The sequence below is a fragment of the Thermobia domestica genome, chromosome 4 (assembly GCF_964235325.1).
Source record: "Thermobia domestica chromosome 4, izTheDome1.hap1.1, whole genome shotgun sequence".
NCBI classification, from domain to species: domain Eukaryota; kingdom Metazoa; phylum Arthropoda; class Insecta; order Zygentoma; family Lepismatidae; genus Thermobia; species Thermobia domestica.
The window spans coordinates 57,091,108-57,109,655 of NC_137457.1; the positions used below are offsets into that span (position 1 = coordinate 57,091,108).

General features: G+C 39.1%; 1 protein-coding gene across 1 annotated transcript; it reads right to left on the reverse strand.

The window, feature by feature from the left end:
* Nucleotides 1–2,006: 2,006 nt before the first annotated feature.
* Nucleotides 2,007–3,329, reverse strand: LOC145682772 (uncharacterized). The gene has a single exon (XM_081754151.1). The coding sequence runs from the start codon at nucleotides 3,327–3,329 to the stop codon at nucleotides 2,007–2,009; it is 1,323 nt and encodes a 440-aa protein (XP_081610277.1).
* Nucleotides 3,330–18,548: the final 15,219 nt, after the last annotated feature.

An 18,548-nucleotide genomic window follows, 5' to 3' on the forward strand; every position in this document is an offset into this window, starting at 1 on the left:
TGAGTTTTTTTTAATACTAGCTTGGAAGCTAGCTACCTCTAAGAGGGATACGCCCTCTTTCAGGGATGGGAAGTTATAGGAAATATTGGTTGCAGGGATGATTTGTGGATGGTCTAAGGGAGGTTAGAGTACTGGGTGATAGTTTTCATTATATACATTTATTTATTTATTTAATCAAAAAAACATGGACATTATGATCTTTGCGTAGTGGAAGGAATTTTGGGAACACAGACATATTACAAATACAATACAAATATTATAGGATGGTACAAAGAGTATAACATAATGTAAGCAGGGTAGAAAAATATTTACGAAACAAATTTGAAGAGATACATGGTGATGGAGAAAAAAAAGAGTGAATCAAAGTGAAAAGATAAAAAAAGGCGTTAATTAATCGGCAAGGAAAATATGAGCATGATAGATGGGATGAGGTGCAGACACGTCACAACACTAGGAAGATGTTAAGTAAACGAATGCAGTTAACTTCTGCCTAGGGGCGACTCTAGGCTGATGGAGACATGGGGAAGCCCTGTTAGTAACATAGGAAATCACTGTGCGATATAAGATGGAAATATATGAGGTAGATGAGCATGAATGAAAAATGATTAGGAGGTAATGTGTAATAATATAGCGTGAAGAGTAAATGTAGAGGTGTATAAGTATAGCGTGCTCGGTAGGGATGGAGTGTAAGATAATCAATGGTATCAAAAAGAAGTGGCTGGTGATGAGTGAAGCGGTCGGTAATGAACTTGCAGCGTAAGGTTTCTAGGTGATACTTGAGAATAGGAAAAGAAATTCGAGAATAGAGATCTTGTGTAGGACGAGGCAATGAGATGCGAAAGGCAGTTCTAAATGCATGACGTTCGAGAATGGCAAGTTTTTCGTAATATGAGGTTGGTGCAGAGATCCAGGCGGGAAAACCATATGTCAGTACAGGCCTAAGAAAGACTTTGTAAGTGTTAAGAACAATATTCGAAGAGAGACCCCATGTGGTACCAGTTAAACGCTTCAGAAGATTAAGTCTGTTATATGCTTTTGCCTTGACTGAATTGAGATGTGGTGTCCATGTGAGGTGGTGGTCGAATGTGATGCCTAGATAGGTAACTGTTTTGGTAGGATGTAACGGTACGTCATTGACTTGTAAGGATAGCTTGGAAGGATTCCGATGGACCTTTGTACGTTTTCGGGGTGGAATGAAAACGATGGCTTGTGTCTTGGCGGCATTGATGGTCAGTTGCCAAGTATGGCACCAGTGAGTGAAACGATTAATTGCTTCCTGAAGAGTAAGATTGATTTGTGCTGTCGTGCGACAGAGGGCAAGAAATGCAGTATAATCGGCGTATTGGAATAAAGAGACGTTCGGAGGTAGTTCAGGAAAGTCAGCGACAAAAAGCAGGTAGAGGAGTGGTGATAATGCCGAACCCTGTGGAACGCCTGATAACAGGAAGATCGGGTGTGACAGCTTATCGTTGATGGCAACATAGGCAAGTCGGCAGGTAAGGAAATGAAAGATAAGCCGGATATATGAAACAGGAAGTCTTAATTTGATAAGTTTATAGATGAGTCCTAGGTGCCAAACTTCATCACACGCCTTTTCAAGGTCGAAGAGAACAAAGCAAGATGGCTGAATAGAGTTGTAATGATTGATGACAAGTGACGTAAGACGAAGGAGTTAGTCGTTTATTGAATATGAGGGCCGAAAGCCAGCTTGATGTGTTGGAATGATATGATGATCGTTTAAGTATGGGTGTAGTCTTTTAACCAGGATCCGTTCAAAAATTTTACTAAAGGTAGAGGTGAGTTGTATTGGCCTATAGGATGAAACATCGGATGGTGTTTTTTTAGGTTTGAGAAACATGAGTGTTTTCGAAACCTTCCAGTCAGTGGGAAAGAGACCTGTACGGAGAATGAAGGTGTATATAAGAGCAAGTAGTGAGAGAAGAGCAAAGGGACATTCTTTAATATGTCTATAAGTGATGCCGTCGAATCCTGGAGCAGTGTTTCTCTTACGGCGTAGTACGGCGTAGTACAGTGAGAACATGCTGCGGAAGAGTGTGAGTGATGTTGGGCTGTAATTGAGGTGAATCAGTGTTGACTTGAGCAGTAGGATGAGTGCGGTAGGTATGATCGGAAACTGATGGGGTAAAAATGCTTTCAAGGTGATCAGCGAAGGCATTTGATATGTCTAGATCTGATTGGAGCGGCTTTTCATGAACAAGGAGAGGATATGTTGTCTTAGTGGTTTTGCCACATAAAGCGTTGAAACGTTTCCAATAGATTGTTGGATGTGAAGTGTCTGCTAGATTATTGCATGTTTCGATCCACTGGCGTTGTTTATAGGCGGAGAGATAATTCCGGACAGTACGCTGCAATTTGTGATGAAGTACAAGTGCATCAGGATTATGTGTGCGAAGGTAGTCGCGATAGCATTGGCGAGAGCGTCGAACCAGAGCAAGATACTGGGGTGGAAGTTTGGGGCGATATGGAACGGATGAAGATTGCGGGATATAGAGTGTAGATGCGCGCTGGATTGCTGTAGTGAGAGTGCCAATTTGTTCAGCAAGATCATCAGAAGTGACTGGGCCTTGGTATGGTTCTATGGCAGAAGATATATAAGTACGATAGCTAGGCCAGTCGGCCTTGTCATATCGAGGTGTGACTCGAGAAGTAGGCAAAGGTGATGGGAATGCAAGACCCGTATGGTAAGTCAGTTTGATAGGAGCATGATCGCTACCGAGCAAATCTAAGACTGTGACAGTGCAATGATTAGCTAATGTATTGGAAGTAAGTGCGATATCTGGCGTGGTGTTTGAGATTGGTCGAGTAGGAGAAGGAAGTGCAAGTAGTATGCCAGTTGTATGAGTGGTGATGAAGTCGCAAAACTGAGTGCGTTCCTGGGCTGATCGACTGTGAAGGTTTATATCTGCAAGGATAATGAAATGTTTGTACGTATCGGATATATATGAAAAGAAGGCGGTTGGAATGGGATTGCCAGGTCGAACATAGATTGTAGCGAAGGTAATTGCTATGGACTTGAAATAAATAGTGGTGATGACATATTCAGGTAATTGCAGGTGAGGATAAGAGTGCTGTCTGTATGGCAGATTATTGCGAAACCCAATAGCAGCTCCACCGTTAGCGCGAAGGGTTGGTAGGGTATTGTCATGTCGAATCAAGTCATAGCGAGGGATTTTGCACGAGATGTACTTTTTAAGAAAAGTTCCGTTTGGAAGAAATATAGTGACATCCTCCTCTAATAGAACTGCCTGGAAGAGGTCTTTGTTTTTGGGGAGTGAGCGGATATTGAGAAATAAAAAGTTTAAATCCATGATGCGTATGAAGTTAGACTGTAGTTTCGTATCGAATGGTATGAAAATGAACGTAATTATTTGAATACGTAGCATACAGAGAAACGTTAAAGGTTTGTTTTGCTGCTTAGGTGAGTTGTTGGAGAACATGCTGTCTATGAAAGGGGTGAATGTTCTGAAGAGCAAGTGTAAGGAATTCCAACAATTTGCCTACTGTCACGGGATCATCAACATGCTGATCTGTGTTTGTTGAGGTTGACTGTGTGCGTAAGGGAGCCACTAATTCAGGATGTGCCTGGTCAGGAAGAGGTTTACTTTTACATTTGTAGCTATAAGAAGGATGTTGATCTTTGCAGGTAGAACACTGAGGAGGGAGCTGCATATTTGGACAGAGACGTGTTTGGTGTGGACCGGAGCAATAGCCACAGACAGGAGGGTTTGTACATTGGGCCGTTGAATGGCTGTTGTACGCCTGACATTTTTCACACCTGAGTGGCATAGGTGCAGGTGAACGAGAAGGTTCCACGCGGTGTCTGCGTTTATAGATGTATTCACCTTGAGTAAGAAGGCGGTCAATAGTTTCCTGTGATGGTGTAAGGACACGCACCATGTAGGTGACACCGCTGTTGTTACGAATGCGGATGATTTTATGAATCGTGTGCCCTTCGAATTTTAATTCATCCGTAATTTCCTCATCTGAATAGCTAGGATCGACTCCTCGAATAACAACAGATAACATGGGGGGTCGCTTCGGAGGAGGAGGTTGTTTACGGCGGGAAGATGTGAGGTTGGTGAGGATTGATTGTTTACCGAAAATTTCAAAGGATGCTTTGTTGCGAACAGTAGTTGCGAAATTTGGATCGGGAGACTTGAAGACATAACCATTGCATGTTTTTACAACTTCGTGAAGTGCGAGGCTAGGTAGATATTTTCGTAATTGCAATATGATGAGTTTTTCGTTAGAGAACTTAGAATCGTAGTGTTGGAGTAGGAAAGAGTGCAGAGATGGAGTAGCGTTTGATGAAATAATGATTTGGTCAGATGATTTGCGTACTGCTGAAGTGCCTTCGGCTTCCATATCTGAAGATTCAGAGGCGAAAACAAAGTGTTGTTTCTTAGCTGGTGGTGAGTGTTTTACCTTGGCAGCGAAACTCGTGCGACTCTGAGGTGATCGAGACCTCGTCCGAGTTGAAGTGCCAGAAGCTGCGGAAGCGGTAGAGCATTCAGTGTTTTGGCGATGTCTCTCTTTGCGGTCTTTCCGCTTCTCTACCTTCGCAGTGTTACCAGCGGGACCAGGGATAACTGGCGGTAAAAAATCGTGACGACATTCTAAGGATTGTCCAGAAACTAAGCCAGGGTCCGCCATCAGAGAAGCCGATCAAGGGGGCACAAAGCCCTGGTAACTAGTAATGCGATGAGGTGATGCTATGAGATGAAAAATGTAAGGTGAGACGACCCGTTTGGATAGCCGTCAAGGTTGAGTAGTTTCAGTTGCCAAACTCGTAGCACTAGACGCCCTTGGCTTGATTAGTCTGACGTACAGTGCTCGGAAGTAAGGCAAGAGAAAAAACCCGGGATGAGGAGCAGGAAGGTAGCAAAAAACAGCCGTTCTGATGTGTGGTACGTCACAGCTGATAGATCGAGATAAGAATCGATCTGGAGTATGTATATGAGTTTTTTTTGGTAAGTGACTAGCCGTTCCGGCTAGAACCCTGTTAGAGGGTTATGCCCTCTCTTAGGGAACTGAAGTATGAAAACAGTAGATGTGCCTGACTTTGAGAGGGTCTCAGAGTTCTTTATTAAAGCTTGTTATAGCGATCAAAGTCTTAGGACCTGTGCGGGCCTTAACATCAGGCAGGGAAAGGGTGGCAGAGCAATTATATGATGTATAAGATGCAACTTAGTTGTCATTATATAGATTATATGGAGTTGTGGATGGATTTATTGTGCAACATAGGATGGAAAGATGAGCGGAAGATGGTCATGAATTTGATAGTCAGCAAGTAACTCCAGGTCTAGAGCATCAGGAGGTAGTGTGTAGCAGTACAGGGTATACAGGAGTGATAGCGGTGGATGGAAATATCGAAATGCTGATGGGTGGAGTGCCATATGATGCATAGTAGTCAGAAGTAGCGGATGGTATGCTTCATAACGATTGTGTATGTAGGTGAGACGTAACTTTTCAAGATGAAACTGTAGAAGTGGAAACTCAATGCGGTTGTATAATTCTGCATTTGGGCTAGGTAACTTAATGCGAAATGCAATACGTAGTGCATGTCTTTCTAAGATTAAGAGCTTTTCGTAGAAAGAGCGTGCAGCAGCTATCCAAGCTATGTGACCGTATGTTAGAGTCGGTCGTAGGAAAGCTTTGTAGTTATTTAATACTGTAGTAGGTTTCAAGCCCCATGTTGTTCCGGTTAACCTCTTTAGAAGATGTATTCTATTGTAAGCCTTGGCGGTGACTGTTTGAAGGTGTGGTTTCCATGTTAGATGTCTATCGAATGTGATGCCCAGATAGGTCACTGTTGAGCGTGCCTGTATAGGTGTATGGTTGACATGAAGTGTGAGGCGGTTGGGATTTCGACGGACTCGTGAGGTTTTCTTAGAGGGAATGAATACAATCGCCTGGGTTTTTGTGGCATTAATTGTAAGTTGCCATTTATCACACCAGCGGAGGAAATCGTTCATAGCTGTTTGCAAAGATTTGTTTATTGATTGGATAGTCGATCCCAAAGCAAGGAATGCAGTGTCATCGGCGTACTGAAAAAGATGGACTTTATCTGGTAGTGGAGGTATATCAGCAACGTTGATAATGTACAGAAGTGGCGATAAAGCCGATCCTTGGGGAACTCCGGATAGCAGAAAAATAGGGTGTGATAGGCAGTTGTTAATAGAAACATAGGAAAGGCGACCCACTAAGAAGTTGTAAATCAGACGGATATATGTGAGAGGAAAACGGTGCCGTATTAATTTATAGATAAGTGCTAAGTGCCAAACTTTGTCAAACGCTTTCTCTAGATCAAACAGTACAAGACATGATGGCTTGACGGAATTATAATGATGTGTGACCATAGTGGATAAGCGAAGCAGTTGGTCGTTGATAGAATAGCCTGGTCTAAATCCTGCTTGATGGATGGGAAGAAGGTGGCGTCTGTCGATGTACGTATGTAGACGTCGGACAAGTATGCGTTCTAAGATTTTACTAAATGTAGACGTTAATTGTATTGGACGATACGATGATACGCTTTCAGGTGGTTTGTGAGGTTTTGGAAACATTAACGTCTTTGAAGTCTTCCACTGGATAGGAAAATAGCCTGTTCGAAGTATGAAGGTAAAGATGCTGGCAAGCAGAATAAGCAATGAAAGCGGACTTTCTTTGATATGTCGGTAAGTGATATTATCGAATCCTGGTGCACTATTACGTTTATTCCGAACAACAGTGATGATGTCCTGAACTGTAATTGGTTCTGTCAAAGGTTGATTAAGTGGAAGAGTGTGGTGTAGATGAGGCTGTAAAGAAGGAGATGACGTATTGACTGCGTCTGCTGGATGGCGATAAGTAGGAGGAGACCTGTTGGGTGTGAGTATTGTTTGAAGAAAATCAGCGAAAGCGTTGGCTTTGTCTGTATCTGAATGAATTCGAGATTCCCCTTGTAATAGTGGGTAAGGTGTTTTTGTGTACTTTCCACAAAGAGTGTTAAAACGTTTCCAATACTTTGTGGGATGATTGGTATCAGATAATGAATTGCATGTTTTAACCCAACAGCGTAGTTTGTAAGCACATATGTAGTTTCTGACCATCCGCTGAAGTTGTTGATAATGACGAAATGATTCAGGATTGCCAGTCCTTTGATAATCTCGATAAAATTGTCGAGAGCGGGTAACGAATGTAAGGTATTGCGGAGGTAATGCAGGCTGGTACGGTATGGAGGTAGAAACTGGTATGAAGAGAGAACTTGCCTCCTGGATTGTAGTTGTGATAGTGTCGATACGAGCATAGAGTTCATCTTCTGTTGTGGGTGTTTCTAATGGCTCTATAGCTGTCATTAGATGATCTCGATACAGAGCCCAGTTTGCCTTGTCAAAGCGGAGACTAGTGCGCTGGAAATGATTAGAGGAATTGATGGTAGTTGTACGGAGCTGAAGTTTAACTGGAACATGGTCACTGCCGACTGGATCAAGAATATCAATATGTACTTGGGAGACTAGATTAGCTGAAGTAATGACGATGTCCTGGGTAGTTTGTGAGATAGGTCTTGTATGTTTAGGCAGATTGTGAATGATACCAAGCGTATGAGTTGTAATGAAGTTTCGGAATGTAGTTCTGTTTTGCTCTGATCTACTATGCATGTTGAAATCGGCCATGATTATAAAACGTTTATAGTTATCGGAAATATACTGAACAAAGGATGTACGTAGTGGATGGCCGGGTCTGACGTAAATGGTGGCAACAGTGATGGCTACGTTACGGAAGTAAAATGTAAGTAGTAGGTACTCAGGAAGACCAGGTAAACTGCAATGATGTCTGCGAGATGGAACACGATGTGGAAAACCCACAGCTGTTCCTCCATTGGCTCATTTAAGCGGAAGGGAGCTATCCTGCCTGATCATTGTGTAGCCAGGAAACTGGCAAGAGATGGGTGGAATAAGGAAGGTTTCATTAAGAATAAAGACTGTGGCTCTTTCCTCTAGTAGTAACGCTTCGAATAAAGGTTTGTTTTTGTGAAGTGAACGAATGTTAAGGAATATAAACGTTAAAGCCATGATGAAACAGACAAAGCTAAACAGTGGTTTCCAAGCGAGAGGTATGAAAGTACACATTTTGTCCTGAATAGGTTGCATAGAAGTTAAGATGAAAAATCTCTCTTGCTGCGTGAGTAATTTGCTGTAAGACATGAGAGCGATGAAATGGTTGGATATTTTGTAAGGTAAGCGTGAGGAAAGATAGAAGATTTCGTACTGTTATAGGTGAGTCTATAGTAGGAGGAACATCCTCGGAATAATTATGTGTGCGCAATGGTACTACATATTCTGGATGATTTACTTCAGGAGCAGGTTTTCTTTTGCATTTATAGCTATATGTCGGATGTGCTTCGTGACAAGTAGAACAAGTAGGTGGCCGTTCTAGATTTGGACAGGCACGAGTTAAATGCTCGCCAGTGCAGTAACCACAGACGTTGGTGTTAGTACAGTTGGTTGTAGTGTGCTGATTGTAAGCCTGACATTTTTCACAACGAACAGGCATTGGTGCAGAGGAGCGAGAGGGTTCGACACGTATATATGCGCCATTTGTCAGCAGACTATCTATGGTGCTTTGCGATGATGTTAAAACTCGAACCATGAATGTAGGGCCTGTAGCGTTACGGATTCTCAGAACTTTCTGGAGAGTGTGTCCTTCGTAGGTTAGTTCTTCTTGAATCTCCTCATCGGTGTAGGAAGGATCGACATCCCGAATAACCACAGATAGCAGTGGTGTACGTCTTGGAGGAGGCATTTGTTTTTGTTTAGATGCATTAAGGCTGCTAAGTTGAGCATCTTTGCCAAACGTATCAATAGGCACTTTGTTCTTAATAGTGCTGAGTAAATTAGGATCCTCTGTTTTAAAGATGTATCCATTTCTAGTCTTGATAATTTCTTTTAACGAAGCTCTAGGGAGATATTTGCGAAGTTGTATGGCGATATGTTTCTCGTTCGCAAATTTAGTTTCGAATATCGTCAATAGAAATGAATAAGTTGTTGCAGATGGTGGACTGGAAAAATCAGAAGCTGCAAATGGTTCGGTTTCCATGTTGTTGGTACCTATCTCAATATCCAAAGTCTTATGTGGTTTTTTACTAGGTGGTGAAAGCTGCAAACGAGTAGCATAGGTACCTTGGATTCTTGAAGACAGTGATGCAACAGAGTTAATGGAACTTTGGGATGCGCTCCTGGTACGAGCAGTTAGGTCTTTTGAATGCTCTTTTCGTTTTTCCACCTTAGTCGAACATCCGGAAGGTCCTGAAATGAGGCCAGGTAACTTGTGTCGACCGGTTGTGGATTTGCCAGTGTCTACGCCAGAGTCCGCCATCGTGAAAGCCGTCTGGTGGGCTAAGCCCGAGTATGAGATACCAAATAAACCGTAAAACCAAGAACAATAGCAGCGTCGTCAATAGGTAAGACCAGTTAGATGTGCTAGCCTCCTTGGAGGCTTAAATCAACTCGACGGTTGTTTCCTTGAACCTCAAGGAGACAAGTAATCCAACCGTATTTAGAACTTCGCGATTCAACCAATATGGATGGAAATACTAGTGACTTGCTTATTTTTCTCCGCCAGCTACGGATACCCTATTTTTTTTTTTACCTGGCTAGAGATTCCAGGTGGCCAGTTCCTTTTTTTTCCGGTTTGTATTATCAACATATATTTTTCGCAAATATTTGGGTGTTGTTGCTTTTGCCAATAGATCCCATACCGTTTAATAGTTTGGTCTGTATTAACATTGTTTTTCAGAATATATTTTTTCTTTCTTCACTACAATGGCATTTCAACCAAGTATATATGGGTGGTAAATTGCATTATTGCTCCGATATTTATGGCTGATGCACGTGGCGTCATCTATTGACCATCAACCGGAAAACCGACTCTCTAGCTTTAACAATAGCAGTTTAAACTACAGAAATAACTAAGTAAGCTGTAATCGTCTTATTTCACCCAGCGTCCGATTTCATCCCCGGGGGCACAGTGGCTCAGTGGTAGAGCGTTCACCTCCGGTGCTTGGAGTCCCTGGCTCGATCCCAACTCGCGCCGTATGGACTTTGTGGTTGACAAACACTGTACTCGTGGGTTTTCTCGGGGTTGTCCCGTTTCCTCCCACTTTCTTCATTCCACCATTTCATTCATTTCTGATAATCACCGTCTCCTTTAGCCTAACCGGCATAACCGTGGGACAACCGTGGGACAACTCAAACATTTCATTTCATTTTCCGATTTAATCCCATTTGAAGGTACTATTTAGCAACAGAGCGGATAATACTCTTCACGGTAGGTAACTAGTGAGGTATTTTATTGACTTAGATACGCACATTGATTGTGGCTATCTTATAAATTTAGTTAATAATTAAAAAATCGTCAATTTTAAGTTTATAAATCTCCTTAACTATATTGATGAACAAACGAATGCCGTTGTGCAATTGTTTACATGTTATTAGTGGGAGCTAAAAGCAGAAAATAAACTTTGTACTGAAGAATGATTTGTGCACTATTTACAAAAAACTGCCTATTCCACATCACGAGATAAATGTGTAATCTTATAATTGCTTTAATTTAGGGATGCATTAGCTATCAGGTTCGACCAAAACGATGAATAATTAATGAACCAATAATACATTGTAGCTACAAAAGTTAATAACACTTTCATGCATGCATCAATACACACATACATGCAACAGAACAATAAGCTAAAACTACACATATAACACATTTTACAACACAGAATTAACTACTACATATCTAAACAATCCACTAAATACAACCACAGTTTAATCGACTCTGATGCTAAAAAAGAGGGAATGTTTAGAGCCAGGTGCTTGCCCCAAAACTAATACGTTTTCCCAATTATAAGATTATTGATTTTCACCCCAGAGGAACATATCAAAAACAATTAAGGAAGATCCCCTTCTTGAGGAGACAGGAACCTACATGAAATTATTCACCCCATGCTGTGTTGGAAGCTATGTGAATTTACGAGTAAATGAGTCCCTACAGAAGCGTACTCTGACATTTTAGTAATTAACCTAACTAAAAAACATCGTATATCTCCATGTCTAAAAAATTCATATACTACACACACACGAAAACTATTCAAGGATAGGCTACAGCAATCCAACTGAATTTGTGAGGATTAAGGAAATCTTAGTCGGAAAACAGTAATCTCCAAAACTTCGTTTGAAAGATCACACAACCGTAATAAAAATACACATTCATTATGATGAACCTGTCCATAACTATCCATATCAGCAAAAATGGTGCCTGTATATGTGATTCTAATATTTTTATGTTTACTTACTTGATTTTCAAGTGAAATCTGATGATTAGAGACTCCAATAAGCTTCCAAACTGGTTCTGTAGCAATCTAGTGTATTATTATTTGTATTATGTAGCTTGCTTTTTTTCCTGAATAATATTCGATTTTTCACTGAGGCAAAGTAGAGGCAATCTATCCTATGAAGATTGCACCACAAAGAAGAAGGTAAAGTCGCGCCAGAACACTGAGGTAGAAATTAGTTCCCAATCACAACGCGGAAAATTTCGCGGTAAAATATATAAAACGAATGGAAAATACTTAAAACTGGATCAAACCGGATTTTAGCAGGATATGTGTATTTCATCGGGACGAAGCAGGTCTAAAATATTCTACCAAATATTGGATAGGTGTACAAATTGAGAAAATTATACCCAATTGGTAACCAAGGTATTACATCGAAATAAGAATGTAAAATTTTATAATCATCCAAGCGATATGCCCATACACACACAAATATATATATATATATATATATATATATATATATATGACGACAATAATATATGAATAAAGAAATTCTTTCCTGAAATGTAATTTTCTTAATTATTCTGAAGATTCTAGAATAATGTTTGTTTGGTCAAAAAAACTAACGGATTTGATACGTAAACCGAAAATTATACCATAAAACTTAATAATACACAGCGGCGGGCAAAATTATTTGGACCAGACAACAATGATACTATTTCAAATGTAACCGAAGGTTACAGAGTTAAAGTCTTGCACAAGTATACACATGTACTACGCAAGGAATTCCAAGTGTGTGCCGGCTTCAGTAGAGTGCGTGGAAATCTGTAGCTGTAATAGTGACAAGTGTTATAACTTATTTATAAATATTTATGTATGTGCAAGAAAATGATTCATCCGATGAGGATTGAAAAGACTAAAGAAGTAACTTTTCAAATACTTGTTGCAGATTTGTTATGATAATGTAAAAGATTATTATAGTTCAGATTCCTTCCAGCCATTAGCAAGTATTTAATGAAGTTCGATGTAATATTCTCATAAATCATAAACAAATACAGTTACTGAAGTTCCTGCAAAAACGTTCCTTAAAGTGAACATTGAGAAAACACATTCTCATTCTTGATTTCAGAAATACAATTAAAACCTGAAAAAATCATTAATATCTTCAGTAGTTTCGAAGATGCGACCTTTTATTAGAAACGTTCATTTTCTAGTTTCAGTATGGGTTATGAGATTTTACAGAGCAACTTCCGCTCGTGTCAGGCGAACGGCGGTCTAGAAACGATCACGATATTAGACATGATTATCTAGGACCACCGATTGCTCTCTCGGGTTGATCCAACTTTTTGTTTCGAAGGCTTTTCCAGAATCTACCTACAGACTATTCATTCATGTTTGGATATTTCTATTTGTAATGTTTATAATAATAATAAAACTCATATTACTACTTGGCTTTTAAGACACACAGCCTGTGCGTTTTTAGAGAAGCTAACTACTGGAAAAATACATTTTTGAATCACTGCAATATAAAATTTATTCGATAAAGAATGGAATGCAACTATGTGTGCCTTATCATCAAGGCCAAATCGCACAGTCTAATGAAATTACTTTTGGTATACAGTCAGACATTATTCCAATCTGTGATTTCACCATATCCCTTTCGTTTTAATACATATTCTAAGGGGATATTGGGGGTCGGAATTTTTGCGAAGATAATTGAGTATCTCGCACGCCGTTAAACTTATGCAGCTGAAATTAAGTATTAACTATGAGAAAGGAAGACGTAGCAATAACTGATTAAAAAGAAGAGAGGAGAGAGTTTCGTCTCTTTGAGAACTCTTAAAAAGAAAACGATACCATTAAATGTCATTAAAAGTATTGTTGATCATTAATTAAAATTTATATATATTTCCTTAAATATCATTTAATATCGAACTTCCGAAGATATAGCTGTGAAGTTTAGTTTAGTAGAAGGTAAAAGAGAAGAGGAAAATTAAAATTTGAAGAAGAGGAAAGAGACCGTGTAACGTGGGTTCCTGTCACCACGTCAAGGCGCGTCCTCAGGTTGCGGATCGAGGAGAAGGCCTCTAGATATAGAGGTTAGCTGCGAATATACTGAATAAGCAGTCGCGGACAGACGACTAGGAGTGGTCCTCCAGCTTGGGGGTTTGGGTAAAACTAACACCCTCATCCCGTAAAAAAAAACGTACTTGTTCAGAAACATTCACAAAAGCCTCGGACAAGGACTGATAACTTGGCACGACATCAGCAAAAGAAAATGGACATGAGATTTGGAACATGGAATATTAAAAGTCTTTATAGGGTAGGCGCGTTAAAATCTGTAACGAGTGAGTTAGAGAAATACAGGATGGACTTAGTAGGAGTTCAGGAAGTTAGGTGGGAAGGAAATGGATCTGAGAATTCCGGAAATTTTACGTTTTTTTACGGTGAAGGAAATAAAAATCACCAGTTAGGAACAAGGTTTTTCGTTCACAAACGAATATTACCAGCAATTAAACGGGTTGAATTTGTTACTGACAGACTTTCTTTTATTACTCTTAAGGGACGGTAGTGTGATATTATTGTTTTAAATGTACATGCTCCAACTGAAGATAAGGGTGACGATATAAAAGATAGTTTTCACGAAGAAGTGGAACGGATATTTGACCAACTCCCGCGATACCATATGCAAATTCCATTAGGGGATTTCAATGCGAAGGTAGGACGAGAGGATATTTTCAAACCGATTATAGGGAACGAAAGTTTGCATAAGGAAAGTAATGACAACGATGTTAGACTCGTGAACTATGCAACATCCAAAAACCTAATCGTGAAGAGTACAAAATTCCCACATCGCGACGTTCATAAATACACTTGGACATCACCAGACGGAAAAACACATAATCAAACTGATCACGTTTTAGTAGATAGAAGAAGACAATCTAGCATAATTGACGTCCGGTCGTTTAGAGGGGCTGATTGTGACACTGATCATTACCTGGTAGTAGCGATAATACGGGAGAGATTATCGTTGAATAAAGGTAATATTCAATGTCCGAAAACGGAGAGATTTAATTTAAAGAAATTAGAAGAGAGCCAGGTAAGAGAGAAATACCAGATTGAAGTTTCGAATAGATTCGCGGTTTTAGAAGACTCGGAGTGCACTAGTGTTGAGGGTACTTGGATTGAAATTAGAGATAGTATTAAAAGTTCAGCAATAGAAAAATTGGGACACGCGGAAATACGTAGGAACAAACCATGGTTCGACCAAGAATGCATTAAACTAGCAGAGAAGAGAAAACAGGCACAATTACGGTGGCTACAAAATCCGAATGAAACAACTACACAAAATTTCGCAGAGATCAGGCGGGAAACTTCCAAAACTTTTAGAACAAGGAAACGGGATTTTTTGAAAGCTAAAATTAAGGAACTTGAAGATAATAGTAAAAATAACAATATTCGGGACATGTATAAGGGTATCAGCGAATTTAAGGAAGGCTATCAACCTCGTGCTTATATATTAAAGAAATCTGACGGAATAGTTCTCACCGATAAGGATAGCCTCTTAAATAGAAGGAAGGATTTCTTTGACGATTTGCTGAACACGCAGCCAAAAACTAATGTGCGTGGAGAAAAGGAGATACACACCGCAGAACCGTATATTCCAGAACCCAATCGAATAGAAGTGGAAGCCGCTATAAAGAAATTGAAGAAACACAAATCTCCGGGTGTAGATGAAATTCCGGCTGAGTTAATTTTAGCTGGAGGCGAAAAATTGTAAAACAAGATACACAAACTCATTCTCCTTATCTGGAACAAGTAAGAATTGCCACAAGAGTGGAAAGAATCAATCATTGTTCCAATTCACAACAAAGGCGACAAAACTGACTGTAATAATTATCGAGGCATTTCTCTTCTGTCAACATCCTATAAAATCCTTTCAAATATTCTGTTAGCAAGATTGACCCCATACGCAGATGAAATTATTGGAGATTATCAGTGCGGATTTAGACGAAATCGATCAACTATCGACCAAATATTTACCATTCGCTAAATACTCGAAAAGAAGTGGGAATACAATACCCCGGTACATCAACTATTTATTGATTTTAGAAAGGCTTACGACTCGGTTAGGAGAGAAACGTTATACAACGTTCTTACAGAACTTGGAATACCGAGAAAGCTAGTTAGATTAATTAAGATATGTTTAAGTGAATCCCAAAGTAAAGTCCGGGTAGGAAAATTTTTGTCCACGAGCTTCCACGTCGAAAATGGCCTGAAACAAGGAGATGCGTTGTCGCCATTATTATTTAACTTTGTGCTGGAATACACCATAAGAAAAATCAAAGATAGCAATCAGCGTCTAGAGTTGAACGGCATTCACCAGGTTATGGCATATGCTGATGATGGAAATTTAATAGGGGATGATAGGAGAACAGTAGAAATAAATGCAGAGATCTTATTAAACGCTTGCAGGAACATGGGTTTAGAAGTAAATGCAGAGAAAACTAAATACATGGAAGTGCGTCGGGACCGTAATACGGCAAATTGTGGAGGCGTTAAAATATTAAATAATGCTTTTGATAAAGTGGATACTTTCAAATATTTAGAACCAATATTAACAGACGAAAATCATATTCACGAAGAAATTAAATGTCGACTAAATGCAGGGAATTCGTGTTACCATTCGGTTCAAAATCTCTTGTCGTCGCGAATTCTGTCGAGGAATTTGAAGCTTAAAATATATAAAACGATAATCATGCCTGTTGTTCTGTATTTTTGTGAAATATGGTCGCTTACTCTGAGGGAAGAACCTAGACTGAAAGTATTTGAGAACAGGATCCTGAGAAGAATATTCGGACCCAAGAGGAACGAGAATGGGGAATGGCGGAAGCTTCATAACGAGGAACTACATAGTTTATACGGTTTTTCCAACATTGTTTGGGTCGTCAAGTCTAGGAGGCTTAGGTGGGCAGGTCATGTAGCTAGAATGGAAGAAAGTAGAAACGCTTTCAAAGTCTTGACTGGTAGACCCATAGGAAAACGACCATTACGAAGACCTAGGCGCAGATGGGAGGACAATATTAAGATGGATCTCGCAGAGATAGGAATACAAAGTAGAAACTGGATGCAATTAGCTAAGGATAGAAGTCAGTGGAGAGCTTTTGTGAACGCGGCACTGAACCTCCGGGTTCCATAGGCCATAGAGTTTAGTTTAGTTTAGTTTAGTTTTTAGAAGAGGAAAGAGAACGGTCTATGGTAAGGACGGAAAAAGATGAAAAAAAGAGAACAAGAAGAGACAGATTAGAAAACGGTAATAATTGAAATATAGCAAACAAACTCAAATAAATGCTAGAGGAACTTGTTATGTCTTGGCTCTATTTCCTGAGAATCGAGTTTAAACTGTTTCCTGCAAGACCCATATTTCCTACATACAACTCTGACCTGGATCCAAGTAAATGCGCAAGCTACTGCTGTTTCTGCCGAGAGAAGATAGTGAAATACTTTGTATTTATTCTTGTAATCATTGTTTCTAGTCATAGAGATTTGTTTATTTACTTAATGCTTGTTACTCAGAGGTTAGAGTCATACGTGAACTAGTCAAGGAAGAAAAAGTGGTTTTAGTAAACGAGAAAATGCTTTTTCCTCATTCTTTTTAATTTGGTTAATTACGACAATTATAATATTTAATTAAATGTTGAGAATATATTATTAAGCACATATGGCGAAAATTTCACTCTGTTTTTACTTTAAATACGTGAATGGTAACAAAAAATAAACTTCACTTTGCGACTTGACTGCATAATAGACCGTAGTTAAAAATTAATAATCGTCGATGATTTGGTAATGTTTAGCTATTGTGTCTGTATAGAACTATGATAGATCTTCGGAATGTGTGCTTGTGTGATTACAGTGTTGAAATATGAACTGTTTCGTACAGTGATGTGAATATTGAAATAGAAATTAACAGAATTTTAGATGTGGGTTAGTTTTCATAAGAAAGGTTAGCTACTAGTGCGAATGAACTGTATTAAGAGTATTAATTTTCATTTCTCGATCCAATACACAAATCACGATTACATAATAACGTTTATTTACAAATGTAAACAAATAAATAGTACTAAACTTTCGTTGGTGTATATATGGTATGACATGTTACGAGGAGTAAATATATGCTAATATTTGTATTAGTAACAGTGAATATCGAGTAGTTTGAATCTTTTGTCGCTGTGGCTAGTGTTTGAAAAATTTAAATCTGAGTTTATAATCTCTATTCCACTATCTTTTCTCGGGTATGCAAATACAGATTATAAGAAGTTTTCAGGACTTAGTTACTTTTAATAGTGGCATATTTATATTTGAATAGGTAGCACTTGTATGCTATAAGAGCCCTGGGTATACAAGTGAATATAAATAAATGGTTACATATGAGTGTGGAGTAAATATCCTTAAGTAATGGGAAACTATGGATGTATTGTATGTCTAAGACTAAATTTTATTTTCTGTTCTGCCACTGGTTAGGGACGTATTTTCTTATATAATAGCGTGAATGTTGGTGTGTCAGAACGATTGCTTAAACTGTGGCCTCAGATCAGAAAATTAAGTTCAGAAGGAGTATTTAGGTTATGTTTGGCTATGTTTACGCTTTGAAACGTTGTTATATATTCGTAACCACTTCGAATGTAATAGCACCGTGAGTGAAATATATTTAAAGAAAAGTGAATAGAATAATATTTTGACGAGCGACTAATATTTGTTTTTTTCTCGATTTTTCTCACATATGTATCTAGTAGCTAAGGTATATTTGAAATGTAATTGCTAGCCTATTTTAACTTCGTACCCACTTCTGAGTACACACGCAATATCTTATCCAGGATATTTCAGTGCATACTAAAATATTCACTGAATGTAATGAATCGTTCAGTAAAAGTAGACGTGAACTGTTAAAAATGACTTGCCTACGTAGTGGTTTCCGTTCAGCTTTTTCCTTTCTCCGAGTATTACTGTTTGAACGGAGTTAAGTAAGTTATCGTTTTCATGTATAATAGGTATTACGATATCAAATAACGTTATATGTACCTAAAGTAGTTTTCTTCCATAGGAGAATGCCAAGTCATTTGTCTTAAAACTTACCTTTTTTGATTATAAATAATATAGTATTAGAAATCAATTTCATCGCAAGGCCTCCAGCCGTTGCGAACTGCAGCTGATGGCG

Bases quoted from the DNA above. Each gene is read 5' to 3' on its own strand.
- LOC145682772 (XM_081754151.1), bottom strand. From the start codon at position 3,329: ATGGATTTAAACTTTTTATTTCTCAATATCCGCTCACTCCCCAAAAAC.